Consider the following 21,189-nt stretch of genomic DNA (forward strand, 5'->3'; position numbering starts at 1 on the left):
GGCAAACAATCTGGTGACAAGTCAGTTGAGCAATGGCAGATTTTTCTGAGCTCCTGCACAAACTAAAATGAAAAAAAAAAAGAAAAGAAACGGTGCAGCTAGCGGTTCCCCAAACAAAGACAAAGCTGGCTGGGAAGATGTCGAAGACAAACCACACGCTGGACATGTTAACCACCTGCAGCAGTTACGTCCACTCCTTATCATTCATTATATATTGTTTTAAAGCGGCACTTATTTGTTACAATGCTAAGGGTGTATAAAGACAAAGTTTATAGAAAATGCTAGCGGTATCAATTCTCCGTGGTGCGTCAACTTGGCGGCAAGTGGGAACGAGCAATTCAAATGCCTGAGAGGGGTGGACGGCTGCATCGGCAGACTCATGGTGACGTGTCCATGCGAATGCAGCCATCCAGCCCTCTCAGGCATTTATATAATGCAGTGGCTAATGCTACACCAGGGGTAATGCAAACATTCGTGCATATGCAGATGTCAGAAATAGTACAAACAAAAAGATTAACACAATTAGCACACCAGGCCTTTTTATCAAAAGTTCCTTAATATAACGGCAATGTGGTGATGAAAACAGGCATCAGCATCAATAGAAATACAATGAAAGCGAATCAACAAACAAACAAGCTTTTGTTGGGCGGCTGTTCGTGCTTCTCGTTCACCGTGCCTACCCTCAGCAACACCTTGTCATGAAAGACAAATTTAACTGCTATATAAATAAGTACCCTAGAGAACACAAACACTTACTTTGTCTTTCGTCGGATGTGGTTCTTTTTCCCGCCTAGGGGCTTTCCCAAGCGTTTTCGTTCTCCGCCAGTCTTAGCGTCGTCTTCATCATCTGCCAAGATACATAAAACACCTTAAGTGCACGGCAAAATCCCGGAGGTACGCGTTTCTTTCAACCCTACTGCAGCGGGTCTCATTAAACTGCCGAGTGCTAACTACCTGATATCGCGCACAAAGGAACAAACATGAAATAGCTTACGTACCTGCCAGAAAGATAATTTGTGCGTCATAGTAGCCCCCGAGAGTTTTCTTGTCGCCTCTTCAGTAAACAGGGTACACGGGGTATTCAGTGTTCCCGTTGAAATCAGTGACATCGACGTCGGATGGAAAGTTCTTGATGGTGTTCGCGGAAACAACGACGCGCATGTCGTCGTACAAGTACCTAACGTACGCAAACATGACTGCCGTGATCTTTAGAAGCGATAAATAGGGAAGAGGTAACGCCACGAATAAACTACACAGAAAGTCAAGTAAACATGTGACAAGAGCAGAGTACAACACGCTCATAAAGGCTGGGTCACCGCTGTCCCTTGGCGCCCCGCCGCTTGCCGACGCGGTGGCGCTGGCAGTTTTTCAACATTTTAAGATCCGCAAGCCTTGTTTGCCAGGAACAGGAAATGTAAGTGCATACCAGGACCTACTAAATAAAGGTCCTGGTGCATACAATCTAACGCGGGCAAAAATGTTCAATATCAGCGCGACGCAGTATTGCGCGCAGGAATCCAGAACGAGAAGGCAAGCAAATAATTCATGAAAAAATTGCTATCAAGCAAGCGAGCTGGTGAAGATGCATTACATTATGCAAACAGTTCATCTTCGAGCTGCGTGGTAAACATGAATGGTAGGAACTGTGGGCAGACTTTTCGGCCGGTGTTTTGATGCGAGTTTTGCGCAGCTTTGACGTCCATGGCTTTTCAGTGACCTAGCAAAACAAAAGCGCAGAAATGTCTGAGCGGAAAAAGCGAAAATGCTACATGGAGCCCGGGGCACCATTCGTAATACCACGGCAAACTCTTCACAATCGGAGAAAAAGAGGTAAGTATTGTGGAAGTTGCACGAATGCTTGTTGCAATTGGCGCTAAGATATGTCTGTGTTGAATAAGTGTATCAACCTGCGTCCAGGCTTTTTCGACCATGGGCGTGTGAATGCGCTAACGGAAAAGTTTTTCATGTAGTTTTAACTACATCTGTAACCAATAAAATATAATTTTAGGCATTTTTGCAGGGCATAATTTCCGGTTGAGGCAGGGACCAAGGACTAGGCCTATTTCTGGGCATTGATCAGTGCTGATGGGTTCTCTTATCACTAGTTCAATCTCCTGCATCAAAAACGCACTATTAAACTCAACCGAAAACGAGTAAGCATTGCCTAGAATTCCGGTGTCTAGACTAATAATGATCATGAAAATATGATGAAAAGTTGAAAATTTGCATTTTTCCATTTGCTTTGTAGCAATAATGTTCCATGATTTTCTGTCTTTCTCTTTAGCTGCACACAATGCTGCAAACAACAATGCGGATGCCTCCAAGGAACTACAGCAGCCTTCCTTGGTACTGGAGATGGCTGAGACCGCTTCCGAGACCGCTTCTGAGACGGGCACTGAGCAGGAACATGAGAATCATGGGACATCACCCCATTGTAGTGACCACACCCTAGATCAAGAGGAAAGTGTTGATCCTATGGACTCAGGCAGCACAGATGTCGGTGTTGCTGTTAGCAATGACACACTGAGTGAACACAGTGCTTTCGAAGATGATTGTCACATTGATGATACTGCTTCTGAGCCGTATGAGTCACCTGACCCTGACACGGACCCTGAAGATTGTTTTCACGAAAACCCTGAGAATCAGAACATCGACATGGCTGAATTTATGGAGGAGTACTCAGAGACTCTGCCACATCAAACGACGACAAAAGCGCAAGCCCTACTACTTATTTTGACCTTTGTTGTCACTGCTGGTCTCTCTTGGACTCAGGCGGATAGACTTCTTAAATTGATTAATGCACTGCTCGGAGACAAGGTGCTACCAAACAGCAAGTACATGCTGCGTAAGCTGTGGAATAAGAACAAAAGAGGCATTCTGGATCTCCATTATCTGTGTGAGGCGTGTGAAGCTGTGCTTGCACAATCAAGCAAAACAACAGATAAATCCCTGACATGTAACACATGCTGCACTAAGTATGACGTGGCAGATCTTACAGCAGCTGGTAGTGTCATTGCCATTTTGAACATAAAGGGTCAGCTGCAGTCACGGATGAAACGTTTTTCACGTTCTATCCTGGAGAACATGAGGAAAATACGTTGAAGACTGTCATCATCAGAACTGTGTGGCATCACTGATGGCAGCTACTACAAAAATGTCCAAACGAGCGTCAACTGCCACGACATGGACCTGACCGTTACTTTAAATAGTGATGGCTCCCAAGTTTTCAAGTCAACAGCGTCATCTCTGTGGCCCACCCAACTCATGCTGAATGAACTCCCGCTAGCTTGGCGCTGGCATAACATTATTGTCGCAGGCCTATGGTTTTCAAAAGCACATCCAAACATGCTACTATTCCTCAAGGCTTTCGTTGACAAATTCAACGATATGGGTCCAGTTCCATGGAGGAACTTCCACACCGGTGAAATGATTCTGTCGACTATCCGTGCAGTGGCGTGTGTCGTTGACGCACCTGCCCGGGCCATGGTGTTAAGCCGGAAACAGTATAATGGCTATGATGGGTGTACATGGTGTTACCACCCCGGGAAATATGTGGACGGTAGGTAGAGAAGTGGCTGTTCTGAACTTACATGATGCATGTTGCACATTGTACGAGGGTAATTGAAGAGAGCTTACATCAGGGGCACAGAGTAAGAGAGACATACACCTAGTAGAAGGAAGCGAGTGCGTGTGACCACAGCACACTAACTTGGAAGAGGGAGAAAACGGGAGTTGGATGCGTGATCAGACAGGTGGCAGCATCACAACGTTCTACCTGTTCTGCATCTTCCCATGTATTTCTACAGGAAAATTGATCATGTATATCAATAGATTTGTATGTTGCTGTGCTCTTGACAGCTATTTTATTTTTTATTGTTATTATCTTTTTGGCGGGCACACCTCGATTAGAAGCTGAGCCCTGCAGGCCGCGCCTTGTCCATGCTCTTAGTTGTCCAATGTAACACCCTATATCAAAAACGTGTAGAACCCCCGAATGAATTTTCAATGTGGGCCTAAGATTTAAACTCTGCCACCTGGCACTGACATGTTACCATGTGCCAGTGGCAACTCTGCCACTGGCTTTCACTGTTCATGTGTCACCGAGGTACAAAGCTTCCCTTTTTAGTTTACCAATCTATATCCTCTTATTACATTGGCCTATGACTGTTGCGGTAGAGTCAGGCTTGCACTTGCTCTTCTAAGGACAGCTGTCCGTTTCAATTGGCTAGCTAAATACATGCTAAATTAGCACTCCACAAGTTCTGGAAATGCTCATGTTTCATGCTCAGTAACATGTAAATTCTTGTTTTTCAGGAAGTGTGCGCTACCCGTACAAGGAGAGCATGAGGGTAAGAACCCACAAAGGGGTACTCCGTGATATGAAGAAGGCTACTATCCTTGGGACTACAGTAAACGTAATCAAAGGGCTCAGTCCAGTTATCCAGCTGAAGGGACTCAACCTCTACGCAGCATTGCACCTGATTACATGTACTGTGCATTAGAAGGTGTCATAAAGCAGTTCACAGAATGCTGGCTCACGGATTCCTCATCTGGGTGCTACATCGGTGGACAACTACATATTCTGAACTCTCGATTACGCACAATATGTCCTCCAATTTGCTTCTCACGTCTACCAAGGCCACTTACGGAAAGAGCAATGTGGAAGGCATCAGAATGGAAATGTTGGCTGCTCTACTATTGTGCACCATGTGTCATGGATGTCCTTTCTGAACGTTTTGTGAACCACTTTTCTTTGCTGTGTGAGGCCATTTTTCTTCTGCTCAAGCACAACATTCAACACTCTGATATTTCCAAGGCGGAACTGCTGCTTGAACGTTTTGTTAGAGAAACCGAAAGTTTGTACACACAGGGAATGTGTACATATAATGTGCATCAATTGTTGCATTTGCCTCAAACTGTAAGGGACCTAGGTCCTTTATGGGCAGTTTCAATGTTCCCATTCGAGTCTAAGAATGGGAACATCATTCAGCAAGTCACTGCAGCCAACAGTGTTCCACTTCAGATCGCTGAAAGGTGTGCAATGCGTTGGAAGCTTTTTGATTTGACCGACAGTGTACATCTCCCTAGCAACTTGCATATTTTTCGTGGACCTGTTACAAAGACAGTATGCAATATGGTTCTAGGGTGTGATCAGTCGTCACTTGCTATTCCCCATGCAGTGCAGCAGCTGTTAAGCCAACATAGTGAACACGTCAACCTCAAACGCTACCTCAGGGCCTGTGTGAAAGGTGTCATCATCCACAGTGCTCAGTACAAACGCACAAAGAGGACGTGCTCAAGAATTGTGAAGTCCTCCTTCGGGACATACTGCGAGGTCCAGATGATCTTGAAAGCAGGACACAGCAATAAGATCCTGTTCGTTTGTAGTGAACTCATCACTGGAAGCGCCCCGTTCCCAATCAGCCACATTATGAAATGCGATTTCCCACCTGAAGGCGAGAACATCTGTCTTCTTGAGGATGGGGACATAGATTGTGTTTGTGTGTTCATGAAGGCAGACTCTATGTTTGTTAGTGAGCTGCCAAATACCTTCGAAATCGAATAAGTAAGATTTCGAAGGCCACTTTTGCTCATTTGGCAAAGAAGCCACCGGCGATAACATATCTCCACTTGTCACAGAGTTTGCTACCATAGGCAGAATGCCTTATGTAATTCATATAGGGAGAACTGCATGTCCATTTGTGTGCACCGTTCCTGTTAAGCGTGCCAGTGTTCGTGTAATATACAACATATAGCATGCACAACAAACGTAAAAGCAAGCAGACAATAAGCCTCTCGGTTTTTGTCTTGCATGCTGTAATATTGCGTGACATTGTAAGAATATCATCTTTATGGTATGCCCTTGATGGGAGTGTCACATCAAGTATTCATTTTACGACGGAAGCAGCGATTGTGTGCCCAAATAAAGTCCTTGATCGCATCCTCACATAAAATACAAATATACTTGAGGTCCTGAGGTAAAACCTCAAGTGACCTCAGGATATCTACAAGCAGGCCTGAGGTCCTAAGGTTGAACCTCAGGTGGTCCTGGGGCAACCACAGCCCCTTCTGGGGTTACCTCAGGTGAACCCCAGACTGTTCTGTGGTAACCTCAGACAGACCTCAGCCCCTTCTGAGGTAACCTCAGACAGACCTCAGCCCCTTCTGAGGTAACCTCAGGTGGACCTCAGGATTTCTGAGGTAACCCCAGGTGGACCTCAGGATTCCTGAGGTAACCTCAGGACCTTTTTTCGATAGGGCCCATTTCTTGTTTGCTTAACTTTTTTTGTGTGTATCGGATGCATACTCTCTGTCTTGGATGTTTCTGTCAGGTTGTGGTTTGGGAACAATGGAAATGCGCAACCTTATCATATCGGGAACACTGTTTAGGAAGTGGACAGGCGTATGGCTGGCATCAAAGTCATCTGGAGCTAACACGGCTGCCACGGTCGTTAACAGACTTGAAGCATTGGGAGGCATCAGAGTGGAAAAGCTACTTCACCTCATTGACAATTTTTTTTTATTTCTGACAATTTCATATTTCTGTTATGAGGGCATGAATGCTCAGATGCTAAATTAATGGTATCGTGCACATTCCCATGCAAATTGTAGAAAAGTACTTGATACACCAGTCATTGCACCTTTGATTGCTTCGTCTCGTGTCAAATCATTGAAAGTCACATGCACAAAATATTTTTTTAACGATTTAGTGCGAGGATACCCGTTGCGAAAGTTCTCAAAAAACATTTTTCAGGCTAGCTTTTGGAAAGGGCAAGCTTTGTGGTTCCAAGGTGGTTGTGGTGGCTTTGTGGTTGTGGTGCAGAAGAGATATATGTATCATACATTTTCATTTCATATCTAAAACGATAAGATGACTTTTATAGTTGTCCTGTGCAGTGTAGAGCGGAGTGTGTGCACTGTTTGTTGTCATTTCCTGTACGTATGTGTTTATTGGCGTAATGCTAATAACGTTGTTTTGTTCGGAATGCCGACACACTTCTGTGACCCCCAACAGTGACGACTTATACAGTGCAGTCCAAAAAAACGTGTAGTTCTTGGACTTATTTTGTGCATCGATGTACATTTTTATGTTCTTTTTTGTACAAAAAAATGTCACAGAAGATATGAAACCCATATACGGAATGTCACTCCCCTTGTAGCCCTCGTATGTCAATTTGCCAATAAATATGTTTTATAATGTCATGTTTTCATCAATGCTCTGGAAAAATATCAGCTGACGTGCACCATGCTGAGCGCTACATATCCATAATTTGAAGCAGCAAACTTAGAGCAAGTTCAGTTATGGCAAATAATAACTTAGTAATGCATGGACCATTTGTAACACGATGGAAATTCGTAGAGTCCTGGACCGGCAATTGAGACGATGTGGGTTCGAGTTCTCCAGCTGGCTAACCTTTGAGTGACTTCCTTCTTTCACCTTCTATAACATTGGTTGTAGGGAAGGCACGTGATTGAAGGCATATACGCGCTTTCCATTCACATGTTCTGTCTGCAAACAAATTATGAAGGGTTGAAAATGTCCAAGTGGAAGTTCCCATGAGCAAATGGTGTATAAGGTAAGGTACTTGTATGCACAGTGTGTTCTGTAAACAGATAAGAGGGAAAATATATACGAGAGGTGTTCAAGTCAAACTGGGACTTTCTGTCTCGTGTACAAATGGCTCGCACTACTTCTTTTTCATCATTTTGGCACGCGACAGGCCCTCTCGTTCACCACGTGGTGGTGCAAAGTGTATGCAAAACAGAAGACACGTGCTGGACAAGATGGCCGACAACGATGCGAGCGCGCACATCGAACAGCGAATTGTCATGAAGTTTCCCGTGAATAAAGGCGTAAAGTCATTTCAAATTCATAGAAGACTTCAGGCTCAGTATGGCCACGATACACTTAGCCTCAGCAAAGCGTCTGAGTGGTGCAAACGGTTCCGAGACGGCCGTACATCCGTGCAGGACGATCCCGGCCGGGGCGGCTCAGGGCCCGGTGTCAGAGTTCCTGAGAACATCCAACTTGTGGAGCGTCTGATCCTCAAAGACCGACGGACAACATGTCTCAAACTGGCTCGAAAGACGGATCTTTCTGTCGGAACGTTGAACACTATCATTCATGAACACCTCCAGTTTAGGAAACTTAGTGCCCGTTGGGACCCGAGGCCGCTCTCCGTGTTTGACCGGCAGAGAAGACTGGAAATCTCCCAAGAGCTAAGGTACCGTTTTGACACTGAAGGAAAGCCGTTCTTCAACCGGATCATCACGTGTGATGAAACATGGGTGCACCATTTCACTCCTGAGTCTAAACGCGCATCAAAAAAGTGGAAGCATCCTTGCTCGCCAGCTCTCAAGAAGTTCCGAAGCACCCCGACTGTGGGTAAGGTCACGGCCACGGTTTTCTTGGACAAGGCTGGCGTTGTTCATGCATCTTCTGCCCAGTGGTACCACCATCAGTAGTGCATATTACTGACAGGTTCTCAGGTATTCATAAGGCGCTGAAGCAAAAGCGGCCGGGCCTCATCACCAAAGGAGTCCTCTTCCTCCTATAGGACAATGCACGCCCGCATACCTCGCATCTCACGACACGCACCTTACTGGAACATGGCTGGTAGTTGCTCCACATCCCTATTACAGTCCAGACTTCGCCCCCAGCGATTTCCATCTCTTCAGGCCACTGAAGGCGTTCCTTGGGGGCCACCACTTCAGCTGCGACGACGAGGTCAAGAATGCGGTATGACCATGGCTGCTACGCGCCGGTAAGGATTTCGACGCCGCTGGCATCCAGGCCCTCATGAAACGCTGGGACAAGTGCATTAGTGCAGCTGGAGACTACGTTGAGAAATAAAACAAATTTCCCGCCTGTAAGTTCATTTTAGTTTTGCGAAAAATGAAAAGTCCTTGTTTGACTGAACCGCAAGAGGGACAGATGCATGACTTTATAGAGGAGAAAAAGCATTACGATTCAGTTCCGTGCCTGGCTGTCGGATGGAGTAGACGCATCGTTCTGCGCTCCTTGTTACCCGTACTCTGTGTTGATTTGTTGAGTGCCTAGTCCTCTTATTAGCCATTGATGGAGTTACGTGTTAGGATATTTTGATCTTTTGCAAGTCTAATTTAGTAAGACTTTGGAATTCCTACAATCACCTCTCATGTATGGTGTTTTTATGCAGTAGTTCACTATGTAATCGTTATAGTAGAATAAAGGAAATAATCTTGGGATAGTGATTCAATAAATAGCAGGTCCCCTGTCTAGAGCGTACGCGTCCTTGAGCCACGCAGCTGCGTGATGACGTAATACCGCGACACTATTGTTTCAGGTGGACGTTGTCCAGAGGAGCATTCGTGGAAAGAAACAGTGTAGCCCTGAGGCAATAGGATGACGTCACGACCAATGAGCAATGCAAGAAGAGGGCGCAGGAATGCTCTTCTCTCCTAGGCCCTCCTCTTCTCGCAGGTGGTCGCCGCAGAGGGCGCTAAGAGCGCGCGCGTATGCGTAGCTCCCGCGGCGCGGCGTCCCAGTCAGTTGCTCGCTGGCTGCCGCGGAGAGCCGACGTGTGCTCGGTTGCTCCGCAGTCCCCGCGCCCGCTCAGTTTCTGCGAGGCTCTCGGATGGAGCAGTCGCACCGTCGCCGTAGGGGAAAAAGGTGAGTCATTTACTGATGTTTGCGCGTTGTTTTACCGTGCTCGTGTTAGGCCTTTTCTCGCCGTACGCGCATGTTTAGACTTGTTTAGCGGTGTCCCGTACCAAGCCCATTGTCGCACGTTTACCGTCGTGTGGCTAGTGGTTCCCGCCTCGTGTTAGCCGCGTAGTGTTGTGACGCTGTAGTTAGGCCTTTTCTCTCGCATGCCTAGACTTGTTGAGCAGTGCTGCCATTTTTACGTGCCGCTAGTACTTTGTTGTTCTCTGTCTTTCTCGCATAGAGCTACGATGCTGGCGCCATCTGGTGTGATGCCTTGCAACTAGGTGGTCACCTTCTTCTGCAACCGTCGTGCCCCAGTCGCCCGCACTGGCGTGATTTCTTCAAGATGGCGTCGTTGATTTTCAAATAAATTATTTCCCACTGTCTGCTTCCTTTCTATCTAGCTTTTTTTTTGCAACCCAAGTTTTACATAGAAAATCCACGTCAACTATTGCATTGAGTAAGATTTTGCACAATTTTAACATTTAAAAATTAAATTTTTTAAATTTTTAAGTAATTTTAAAATAATTTAAACTAAAAAGTGCAATACTTGCCGTGGATTTTCTGTGTAAAACTTGAGTTAAAAGATTACTACTAACCACTACCGTCATTGTTCATCAGGATCCACACACCTGCCCAGTGAGCAGACGATGGCGCTAGGTTCATGATGACGAATAGCAGCAAGAAGACAAGGACAGGGTAGAAGTAGACAGGACGACTGCAGACTCTCAACTGACGTTTAATCATGGAACACAGCACCTGAAACGCTAACATCTAGGTCAACGAGTAAAAAATGTACAGAGAAGGCAAGGTTTATGCTACCGGCTGGGAGATAGAGCTCAACATCTTATCCATACGTAGAAAATCAATTTCCACGTCTGCTAACGTGACAGAAGGGTAGCTGACACATCTGTCATTACACGTGGCTATCAGAAATGCCTCTATTATCTCCCGCACCAACTGATCATTATGAACTGCCAGCACCTCGGTCTGATCGAAAAACGGCGTGCACTTACAATCCCGGCAATGGACGCTCAAGTGATGGCGCTAGGGCCCGCCTCGTGAGCCTATCGAGCACGTCATTGCGCGGGGATCGTAATAGGGGGCCACGCTGGATTCTTCTGACCCGACACCACACATGGTGTCCACACAAGGTATCTGTACCACACAAGGTATCACAGACCGGAGCCTCTATAGAACTAGAAAAAGCTAAGAAAAGCGAAAGATATAGTACGGGTGTTAGTAACAGGAATTAGAAACGGAGCAAGAAGCAGAGGGATGATAGAGTTCGCCAGGCACAGGTTCCCGACTCGAGGTACCTAATTGTACTGGAATAGCCGCCTGTGATCCGCAACCACACTATATCCACTGGCTTGTACCAACACCTGCCTGTATACTCACTGCCGCCCCGATACTAGCTGCCCCCTCCCAACTCATGTAAACCACAGCATCGTAGCTGTTCACCCCTTCGGTGACCCGAATACTATACACCCCACCCCTAGGTCACCTGGTTCATGTAGGTACATCATCACTACAGCAGTCTCACACGTAGACGAGCCATCTATTTTCTACTACCCTACATCCTAAGGACCCCCCACCTAAGTCCACCTAGCGCGGGATGGCGGACGCCGGCCCGCGGATGAAGGCCCCTGGCAGGACTGCAGCTCACGCATAACCACCCTGCCGACCCCCCTCCCTTGCACCGCCTGCCACCATCCGCTCAAGAGGCCACCAGAATGGAGGATCCGCACAGATCGTCCGGCCGGGGCAGGACCCCTAGCCAGGCTGCAGCTCGCGCGTAACCACCCCGCCGGGATACTCCCCATGTTCACTTCTGCGCGGGCAGCCTGGAGTCTCCCGAGAGGGCTGCAGCAAACGCGTAACCACCCCCAGGAGACCCCCAACCCGACACACGCTAGAGGAGTGATGCCCCACAAAACGGACAGCTTCATTAAGCCTGAAGCACTGATGTATTATCTTAAGGTACTAGAGGAGCAGACGTGATCAACACATAACACTACGAAAAAGGGACAAACATGATTACAAGGGCGACAGCGACGGAGGAATCTACCAGGACAGGATTCTCTACCCATTCCACCATATGATAAGCTATACTAGTTAACCTTACATCAGACTCTAATTTCAACTAACCCATTTCCGACCAACTAGGCCCGCCCACTCCCCCACACCCCTAAACATCGTAGCGCTAAATCAATGCACCCCCAACCCAGCACCCCCCGACTTGTCCAAGGCAAAAAATGAGCTACCACACGCCCGATTACCATACACACCTTGAATGCAAACCCCAAAACGAAGAAGGGAGAGAACCCGACTCCTAAGCCCCAAAGTACCCTAAAGTATTTTACCAAAAACCCAAACTTAACCTAGTGTCGATGTTCCCTGAGCCCCACAACCTCTTGGTTCCTAGATTTGCAAGTACTGTACCACCCAAAACCCTCTCTAACACCCGAAAGGGACTGCCCCTCGGGAAGAAAATCCCCACCACTAATTATCAAAGTTAACCGTGAAAATGAAGTCAAAACACCAACCCGACGAAGATGGGAGGACACACACACACAAACCACCTCAGCAACTCTGCCCCCAGCACCATGCCATTATTATATGTAACTGCGCATGCAATAGTTGACGTAACCAAACGTACAACTGGATGCTACGAAAATATTAATTATCATACCCACTGCCCCCCACCATCTACAACAACAACTTTATTTTGACGTTTGAGAGTGGGGAAGTTCATTGCCAGAGGCGATACTCTACCCCATTGCTGGTGGGGATGTGGGGAATAAAATAACGAGCCCCTTCACAATAACGAACGAAGTCCGATGGTGCCCAGAAATGTCAAAAGAGTTTTGAGCGCAGATCGTTGATGGGCTGGATTGGGTCAGGGACCAAGCAATTTCGATAGGGAGAAGGGGCGAGAGTCCAGCTGACGAAGAGACTCGGAGAGTGCGGTTCGGGAAGGTTGGTAGTGGGGGCAATCAAGAAGAATGTGCTCCAGATCCTCAAGAGCACCACAATGGCAGCAGGTGGGAGAGTCAACTTGTCTCGAGCGGTAACGCCACTGAGCTGTAAAGGCCACACCGAGGCGCATTCGGTGGATTAATGCAGCATCTTGATGAGAGATGTTTCGTGGCATGTGGAAAGGGAGCGTTGGATCAACTCCGCTCCACATAGTAGGGGGGAGAATGTCGGTTGTCCATTGGCGGGAAGCCAGGGGTGTCACGAGACGTCGCAGAATGGAACGGCGGTCTCCTCTCAACAGAACAATACTGGTCCGTTTCCGATACGAGAGTGCTGCTTCTGCGGCGCTGTCTGCCTGCTCGTTCCCCACGACACCACAATGGGTTGGAACCCACTGGAGAACGAGCCTCCGGTCTGCTGCATAGACAGTGTGGTAAGCCATTAACACATCTGTGACTAGGGGTGCGGATGGGCCTCGTATGCCGGAATTTTCAGTAGCTTGAAGTGAAGATTTGGAGTCTGTGAAGACTGTCCATTCCCGCGGTGTAAAATCAGCAATGTTTTGTAAAAAGAAAAGCATGGCATAGAGTTTCGCAGCTGTGGAGAAGGTTGGATGTGAAAGGCATCGTCCGTGCACTACGCCTTCGGATGGTATGACGAATGCTGAGGCGGACTTGTTGTTTCGGGATGCGCCATCGGTATATGTTACCGTAAACGTAGAAAACTTATCGTCTACCAGAGCATGAAAATAGGCTCGGAAGACTTGAGGGGGGACCTGATCTCTTATTTCCACAATCTACCAGCCCTATACAACATACCATTAATACATACTGACAATATCATCTACATACCGCATCAAGAGATTGTGGGATCTAATGGAGAAAAAGAAGAAATAAAAATAAAATCTATCTTTCCCCTAAGTGCGCTACACACTGCCCCCCACAATCCAACCGTTCCAATAGTACGTATTGACTATGCATCTGCAAACACCGCTTCAAGAGCTGGCGTGATTGAATGTAAACCAGCAAACGAGGAAAAATGTAGCCTGAAAAAAAAAAGACCACAACGGCCAGTATCCATCCTATATAAGCCCTACCCAACACTAGATAGTATTAATGGGCACCAAACCACCCCTCACAACATCACGAACAAGGAAAAAAAAGTGCATCGGCCAGTCAGCAATATATTTCCACACCCACCACCCCAAGAGCATCCACTGCCCTCCAAAGCACGCACCACATCCTCCTTACAAAAAAAGGAAGAAAAAAAGTTGAAGAAGAGCAACTTACAGTCAGTATCAGTATAACCTTTAACCTTATATGGCCTCTGCCCAACCTACAATGATAAGTGACAGACCACCTTCTTGAGCCAAGGAGACGCTGCGTGGCACCCCCCCCCCCCCCGAACAAGGGTAGAGACCCCCTGAGGCACTGGAACGGTCCCGTGGCGCAGCCGCCTCACCCCGGTACAGGTGTACACGGCATAACTATCCTAGGGCCTTAGCCCACGGGAACCACCGTGCCCTGGAGCCCCCCAAACAGGTTAGGTAAAAAAAAAAACTTCCATACCCTCGACCTACGAGGGTGGTTCCATAAGTTTCTGGCCCGAGGTAGAAAATGCGCGCGAATTTGAAAATGCGATTAAGGACGCGTGGTGCCATCTGTTGGAAGGCCGGAGCACCACCGTCAACCCTCTCCATGCTTTTGTCGGTTGGAGAGCGGCATTTCAAACAGCCAGGGTGCACTCTTCAGTTAAAATGGAAAAAATCGAGTACCGCGTTGTGATAAAATTCTTGACAAAAGAGGGACTTTCGCCTACAGAAATTAAAGCGCGACTGGACAACGTGTACAGGGAAGCCTCTCCGTCGTACACAACGGTAAATGACTGGGCTAAGCAGTTTCGACTGAGGCGAGAGTCCATTGAAGATGATCCACGCAATGGTCGTCCAGTGGAAGTGGTGACACAAGAAAATTTGTCTCTTGTCGAGGAGGAAGTGCTGAGCGACAGGCGTCTGAAGGTGAAGGAAATCGCAGAAAGGCTGGGGCTTTCTAAAACAACCGTTTTTCGCATCATCGGCGAAGGTCTTCACATGAGAAAGGTCAGTGCGAGATGGGTGCCACGACTTCTCTTGTCAGTTGAAAAGCAACAGCGCGTCGTCTGTGCCAAAGAGTTTTTGGAGCTCTGTCAAGAGAACGAAGAAGAAATATTGAAGTCAATTGTCACAGGGGATGAGACTATGGTGTTCTACTATGATCCCCTTTCGAAAAAGGAGTCGATGGAATGGCGCAAACCAGGAGAAGCACCCCCAAGAAAAGCCAGGTCACACAATCCACAAAGAAGATCATGGCAACAATATTTTGGGATTATCACGGGATCCTCCTCATCGACTTGAAAGAGAGGAACACCACAGTGAATGAGACTTATTATGCTTCACTCCTGCACCGACTGCGAGACGCCATCAAGAAAAAAAAGATGCGGCAGGTGTAGTCGAGGTGTCCGGTTGCTCCAGAACAATGCCCTTGTCCACACGGCTTCTGTTGCCAAGGCTGCACTGAAGGAGTGCAGCTTCGAAGAAATCCACCACCCACCCTACAGTCCAGACTTGGCACCGAGTGACTACTTCCTGTTCTCAAGCTTGAAGGGGGATCTCAGAGAACGGAGATTTCAAAACGATAGTGAGGTGCAAGAGGCAGTTTTCCAGTATCTTGCGGACAAAACTTCGGACTATTTTTTCAAGGGTATAAGAATGCTGGTTGAAAGGTGTCAAAAGTGCATCGAAGTTAAGAGTGACTTTGTCGAAAAGTGATACACTTGTTTCGTCTCTATGACTATTAAAAGTTGGTCGTGCCGGAAACTTATGGAACCACCCTCGTACATTATGTTACCCACACCCGTCTTCATCACCATGTACACATTACAACTCTCACACCCTCACTCCATGAACTACCTCTATCACCCACCTCTGCTGATTTACTTTAACAATACGTATATCCTGTACCACGCAATGTCCCACCTACACCTCGCTCCTGGTGCAGACCCGACGGCCAGGACCCTCCGCCCGAGGACGCCCCCGGGGCCGGAGCAGTGAGAGGAAGGACACAAGCGTGGGAGCAAGCCCACAAGACCCCCCCCCCCCAAAAAAAAAAAAAACATGTCCGAATAGTCTAGATACAGGAAGTGCGCATCACACAGCTTCCTACCGTCCCACCCTGGTCCGCGCTCCTAATCTGCCCCGAAGTGGACTGGCGCATGTGAGATACCAGCCACACAACAGGCAACGCTCTCCTAGTTCTAAGGTATCAAACACATTCCGCCTCGGTGGGTAAACCACCATTTCCATGTAGGTGTCTGTAACTCCACACGACTGATAGACCCACAGACCTCGCTCTCGGTCCTACACAACACATCTCTACTGTCCATGGGAGTCCCGACTGATATGGGGCAGTGACCTACCCCTACTCATGAGTCGGGTTCACCTTTCCAATGACTGCCACCATGGCAACTCCCTCAAGAAAAGGCTAGTACACACGGACCATACAGCTCCAATCCGTTGAATCTGACTGTTCCTCCGCAATGTGCATAGATGGAGTCAAAACACATCCACCCACAGGCCCAGGCCCAGGCACGCCCACGCGCGCAAGGACGGAGGCACCCAGCCCCTCTCTGCCCCCAGGGCGGAAGCCCCAACCATCCCAACCGTATAGCATATCCAAAATATGCCATTACAGTCTCACATACTGCACTACCTAGACCCATACCCTCATCACGGGTGACGTGCATAATTGTCCACAACACACCATCCAAATTGGTAACATAGCGCATAATGCCCACGGTGAAGAAAGAAGCGAAAAAATAAAAATAAAAATAAAAAATCCGGACGGTGTAGAAACGCTCTATCGCTTTGCTGTGTACATGGAGCCTTGATGCCTTGCAAGTGCCTTGAAGCGAGCTACTCCCTCCTTCATGAAAAAAAAAGAAAGAAAAAGAACGGCTCTTGCGATACCATCTTATATGTTGTGTTGGTGAAGCCAAGATACCTTGAACCGAAACCGTTCGTTCGCAATGAAAGAGAGAGAGAAAAAAACGGGACGGCTGTAGCAATCCCCTCTTAATTGTTGTACGGGGGAAGCCAAGCTACATTGAACCAAGCCGTACCTTAGAAAAAGAAAGGGGGGAGGGGGAAGAAGGCACAGAGCATACAAATAAACGCACCAGAGCAACATGACAAGGGACCCCTCGTAGGAAATCCTCACAAGTGTCGTCATAAAGAAACACGACTAACCATACAGGGTGATACGTGCACTTCAACCGTACCGTGGATGCCACTGATTTTAGGGACGAAAAAAAGAGAAAATTACTACCATGCGATACACACGTACTACCCAAAACATGGCCACACCCAAGGACTGTAAATTGCACTGAAGCATTCAAAAATATGAGGAAAAAAAACACCAGTATCATACGATACCGACCATACGAATATAGTGAAGGAACCTGTAATACCACCAAAGTCACGCGTATCTAAGAGTTGTAATTGTGGAATAAAAAAAAGAAAAAAACGTCGCAGTGCCATATTACCAAGTGTTTTAGGTAAAAACAAACAAAAAACATTAGTATCATACTATACCAACTATACCGATATAGTGAAGGAACCCGTAATACCCCAAAGTCACGCGCACGTAAGAGTTGTAATTGTGAGAACGAAAAAAACAAAACAAAAAATACAGAGGAGTGCCCATATTACAACAATGTCTCGAATTAAAAAATAACACATAACATGATGTCATATAGAGTGATGAATCATATCAGGCATCACCACTTCACCCAATCATTGTGGTCAATGTACTTGGTGCTGAGGACCCCGCTGCCGCAAGAGCATATCTCTTTGAGTGACAAAGAAAGGAAAAAAAAAAACCAAATGCATAACGAGTGATGAATCATATCAGGCATCATCACTTCACCCAGTCATTGTGCTTAATATACCTGGTGCCGAGAACATCGCGTCAGCTAAAGCTATATCTTTCTGAGTAACAAAAAAAAATTGAACCGCAATACCGCACCCCCACGGACTCATGGGCGGACCCGCTGTCAGGGCTGCAGCTCTCGCGTAACCACCCCACGCTCCAGCCCGCCCACGCTACCCCTATGCAACCCTGGGAACCTCCCACCTCCGTCTACTGTGCATTGGCACCCTCACGATCTCCATCAATATCTCCACAATTCTCCTCCTAGACCGTAGGTAAGATATGTCGCATAATGTAAAAACCCCGAGACTAGGGAACACGAAGGGACAGACACAACACGAAGTCTCAATCTTGAGTCTCATCTCTTGAGACTTCGTGTTGTGTATGTCCCTTCGTGTTCCCTAGTATCGGGGGTTTTTACATTATGCATCATCTTCACCAGCTCGCTTGCTTCCTAGCCATTTTTTCTTTGAAGATGTTGTCCCGCGTCATCCTTTTGCCCAATATTCTATCTTCAATACTCTAACTGGTTCCGGTGTCCAACCAAGAGTACACATCTCAAGAGATAGTGTTCCACACTAGCTGTCTGAGTTCCACATACACAGGCACCTCGCTCCCTAGTTGCCCTGTCAACCAGATACTCAGGAAGTCCACCATGCCCCATTACAATTTGCGTTAAATGATATTTCGGGGTAAAAATGATCCCCTGGGTAAAAAAACTCCACTCTCTTCCTCACTTCTTTAATTAGTGCCTTCAAAATCTTGAACGTTCCTATTACTATGAGTCGGGTTCTCAAGTGCCTGCAGTGGGGACAAACTGTCCGTGTACACCTTTACTGAGCACCCTAAAGTTCCATTGCCAACCATGTGAATTCCATGATAAACGGCAGCCAATTCCGCCTCAAACACACTGGCACGCATGGGGAGTCCGATTCTTGCAGTACAGGTAACATTCCCATCTGTCATAACACATACTGCCGCAACGCCATCCTTGGCTTTTGAACCATCCGTAAAAACCGACACCCGCCATAATCCACCTTTAACGGCCTAGTGTAATCTACAGATATTTAATCTATCGGGCGAACCTTCTACTCCGGGAAAGGATAGTCCACCAGCCCAGTGGTTAGGACCCCTCCAACCTGTGTTATGTCAGGTCTTAACTGCCATAAACGAAAAAACAAGTACCTCCTCACTTGCCTTCAGATCAAGCGGCAAAACACCACACACCGCAGGTAATATTACATTAGGAACCGTAGAATATCCCTTTCTAGCCCGTAGGAGGGGGATGCGCTGGATTGCAACCAATTTCTTACGGATTCAACTATTTTCACTGTCTTTGTACCAAGCCCCAGCCTCATAAAGCGTAATCCTTTAAATATACCCACTGTAGAATGTCATATGTAATTGAAATGAATGACCTCCCAAGTTTCTGCATAATCTACAGATATTAAAGATTGCTTCAGTCACCTTGGTCCTAACCGACTCCAAATGTGATATGAAATTTAATTTGGCGTCAATTATTGCACAAAGAATTTTAATTTCTTTTACAAACTTAATGGAAACCCCATCCATCTTAACCACAGGTGGCCTATCAGCATACATAACCCCACGTGTAACTACCATTGCTTTAGTTTATCCCGACTCCAATCGATTAACTGCTGTAGTGCTAGACTAGCCTTTTGTTCAGCCCTGGCGCGAGAGGTACCACTTACCAATAAGTTCACATCATCAGCATATAGGTATGCCAAAACTCCTTTCCGGGAAGGGAATCCCTTCAATCTCACTAACTAGTACATTCCAAATTAAGAGCTTAGCGGTGACCCCTGAGGGCAACCCGAGCCAGATTCAACCATTACAATCCCAGAGTTAGTCTCAATGGCATACCTTCTGTTACTTAAAAACAACGCAATAGCACTAATTAGATTCTCCGGTCATCGTATACTATGTAATGCCTCAGCAACTGGAGACGGAGTTACACTCGAAAAAGCATTCTTGACATCTAATGCCCGTAAAATTCCATACTCCCCCTTTTCTCATATTGCCACGAATCATCATCGCGAAACTTCCAGGGCAGGCACGAAACGGTACATCTCATCCCGGCGCATGCTGAAGAAGAAGCAACTAGCTGAACGAGCTGAACACCTGCTCCAGAGACGGATCCAGCTGCCAAACGAAAGCGTTACAGGCTTCGTGGAAGATGTGTTGCGGCTCTTCCGGCGAGCTGACCCCAAAGCATCAGAGGACAAGAAGTTGGACAGTTGTTCATCTTGCACCACCCTGCTCCTCGTCAGCGCTCACTAGTCCAATGCGATCATGTCGCAATTTCCGAGGCTCAAATCCGTAACTATCAGGATGTTCTTCACAATACAAGCACAACCAAAACGAGCAAAGCCACACAAAGCAAAGCAATGAGCCAGCCAGACTCAACACCACAGGCAGTTTATACAGGCAACCTTTAAAGAAGATCCGCACTTTACAACTGACTGGAAAAGAAAACACAAGCACCTTACTCCCAATGAAAATTACAAAATAACTTTACACACACAAAAAAAAAATCCTGCGCAATCCAGCTTCTGCCTCGTTACATCTGCAGTAGGCCTATCTCTCAACTCACCTACGTGTACTGAAAATATTACAAAAAATATTTTCCAAAGAGTAAATAGGAGCACCCTTACCCCAAAAGCTACCTGCAAAGTTACTCTACCATCCACCCAAAACTACTCGGACAAACTACCAAATCTACGACGTGAAATTAATTTTGTAAAACCAACGTGTTGATCAAAGAGAAAACAGAAGTAAAAAAAACCCCGGAAAACAACAATAAAGTTAACTGAGAATCCCACAAAAAAAAACTATGCCAGCTTGGCCGCACCCCAGCCGCACCCGCAATTAGGCCTATCCACGAACTTACATCAACGCCGAGTGCGACATTAAATTAATAAAACTCTCCCAAAAGAAATAGAAAAGATGTACTGCTCGCGACACCGTTGTCTGAAATCTTCAGCCTGTGGCTGGGCGGTGCCCTGCACGCTGCCGCACACGAAGGAACTGTACAGGTCCCGAAAAAGGTTCACGGAACACGCGAGCGGCGTATTTTCTCCTCGGTACGACACCCTAGCAGCAAGCGGAAGCTGGCGAAATCAGGCCAGTTCACTGCCTCAGAGGGGTGGACGACTGCGCTCTTAGCGACACACAGCGGTAGTTTCGGTATGAATACTGTTGTACGTCCCCGTGAGCGCAGTCGTCCACCCCTCTGAGGCAGTGAACTGGCCTGATTTTGCAAGCTTCCGCTTGCCGCTAGGGTGTCGTACCGAGGAGAAAATACACCGCTCGCGTGTTCCGTAAACTTTTGTCGGGACCTGTACCAATACAGTATCCTAGGGGAGGCCGCTATCCCTCTCCCTAACTCTCTTGCTATCAGACGCCACCCGGGTATTCGAGGGTACTTCTCCCGACAGATGGCGACTGCGTACGGTATTCCCTGATGGTCAGTATTGGTGTAGTTCCTTCGAGCACGGCACCGCCGGTAGGGGACCGCTCCGACACGGACTGGAG

At 47.2% G+C, this 21,189-nt stretch overlaps 1 protein-coding gene across 1 annotated transcript; it reads left to right on the forward strand.

Annotated features, from left to right (window-relative positions):
• Nucleotides 1–7,785: 7,785 nt before the first annotated feature.
• LOC135373226 (histone-lysine N-methyltransferase SETMAR-like) lies at nucleotides 7,786–8,466 on the forward strand. Its single transcript, XM_064606461.1, has one exon. The coding sequence runs from the start codon at nucleotides 7,786–7,788 to the stop codon at nucleotides 8,464–8,466; it is 681 nt and encodes a 226-aa protein (XP_064462531.1).
• Nucleotides 8,467–21,189: the final 12,723 nt, after the last annotated feature.

The sequence above is a fragment of the Ornithodoros turicata genome, unplaced genomic scaffold (genome assembly GCF_037126465.1).
Source record: "Ornithodoros turicata isolate Travis unplaced genomic scaffold, ASM3712646v1 Chromosome22, whole genome shotgun sequence".
Lineage (NCBI taxonomy): Eukaryota > Metazoa > Arthropoda > Arachnida > Ixodida > Argasidae > Ornithodoros > Ornithodoros turicata.

What these genes read in the sequence shown, in the direction of transcription:
- LOC135373226 (XM_064606461.1), top strand. Translation starts at nt 7,786, where the DNA reads ATGGCCGACAACGATGCGAGCGCGCACATCGAACAGCGAATTGTCATG.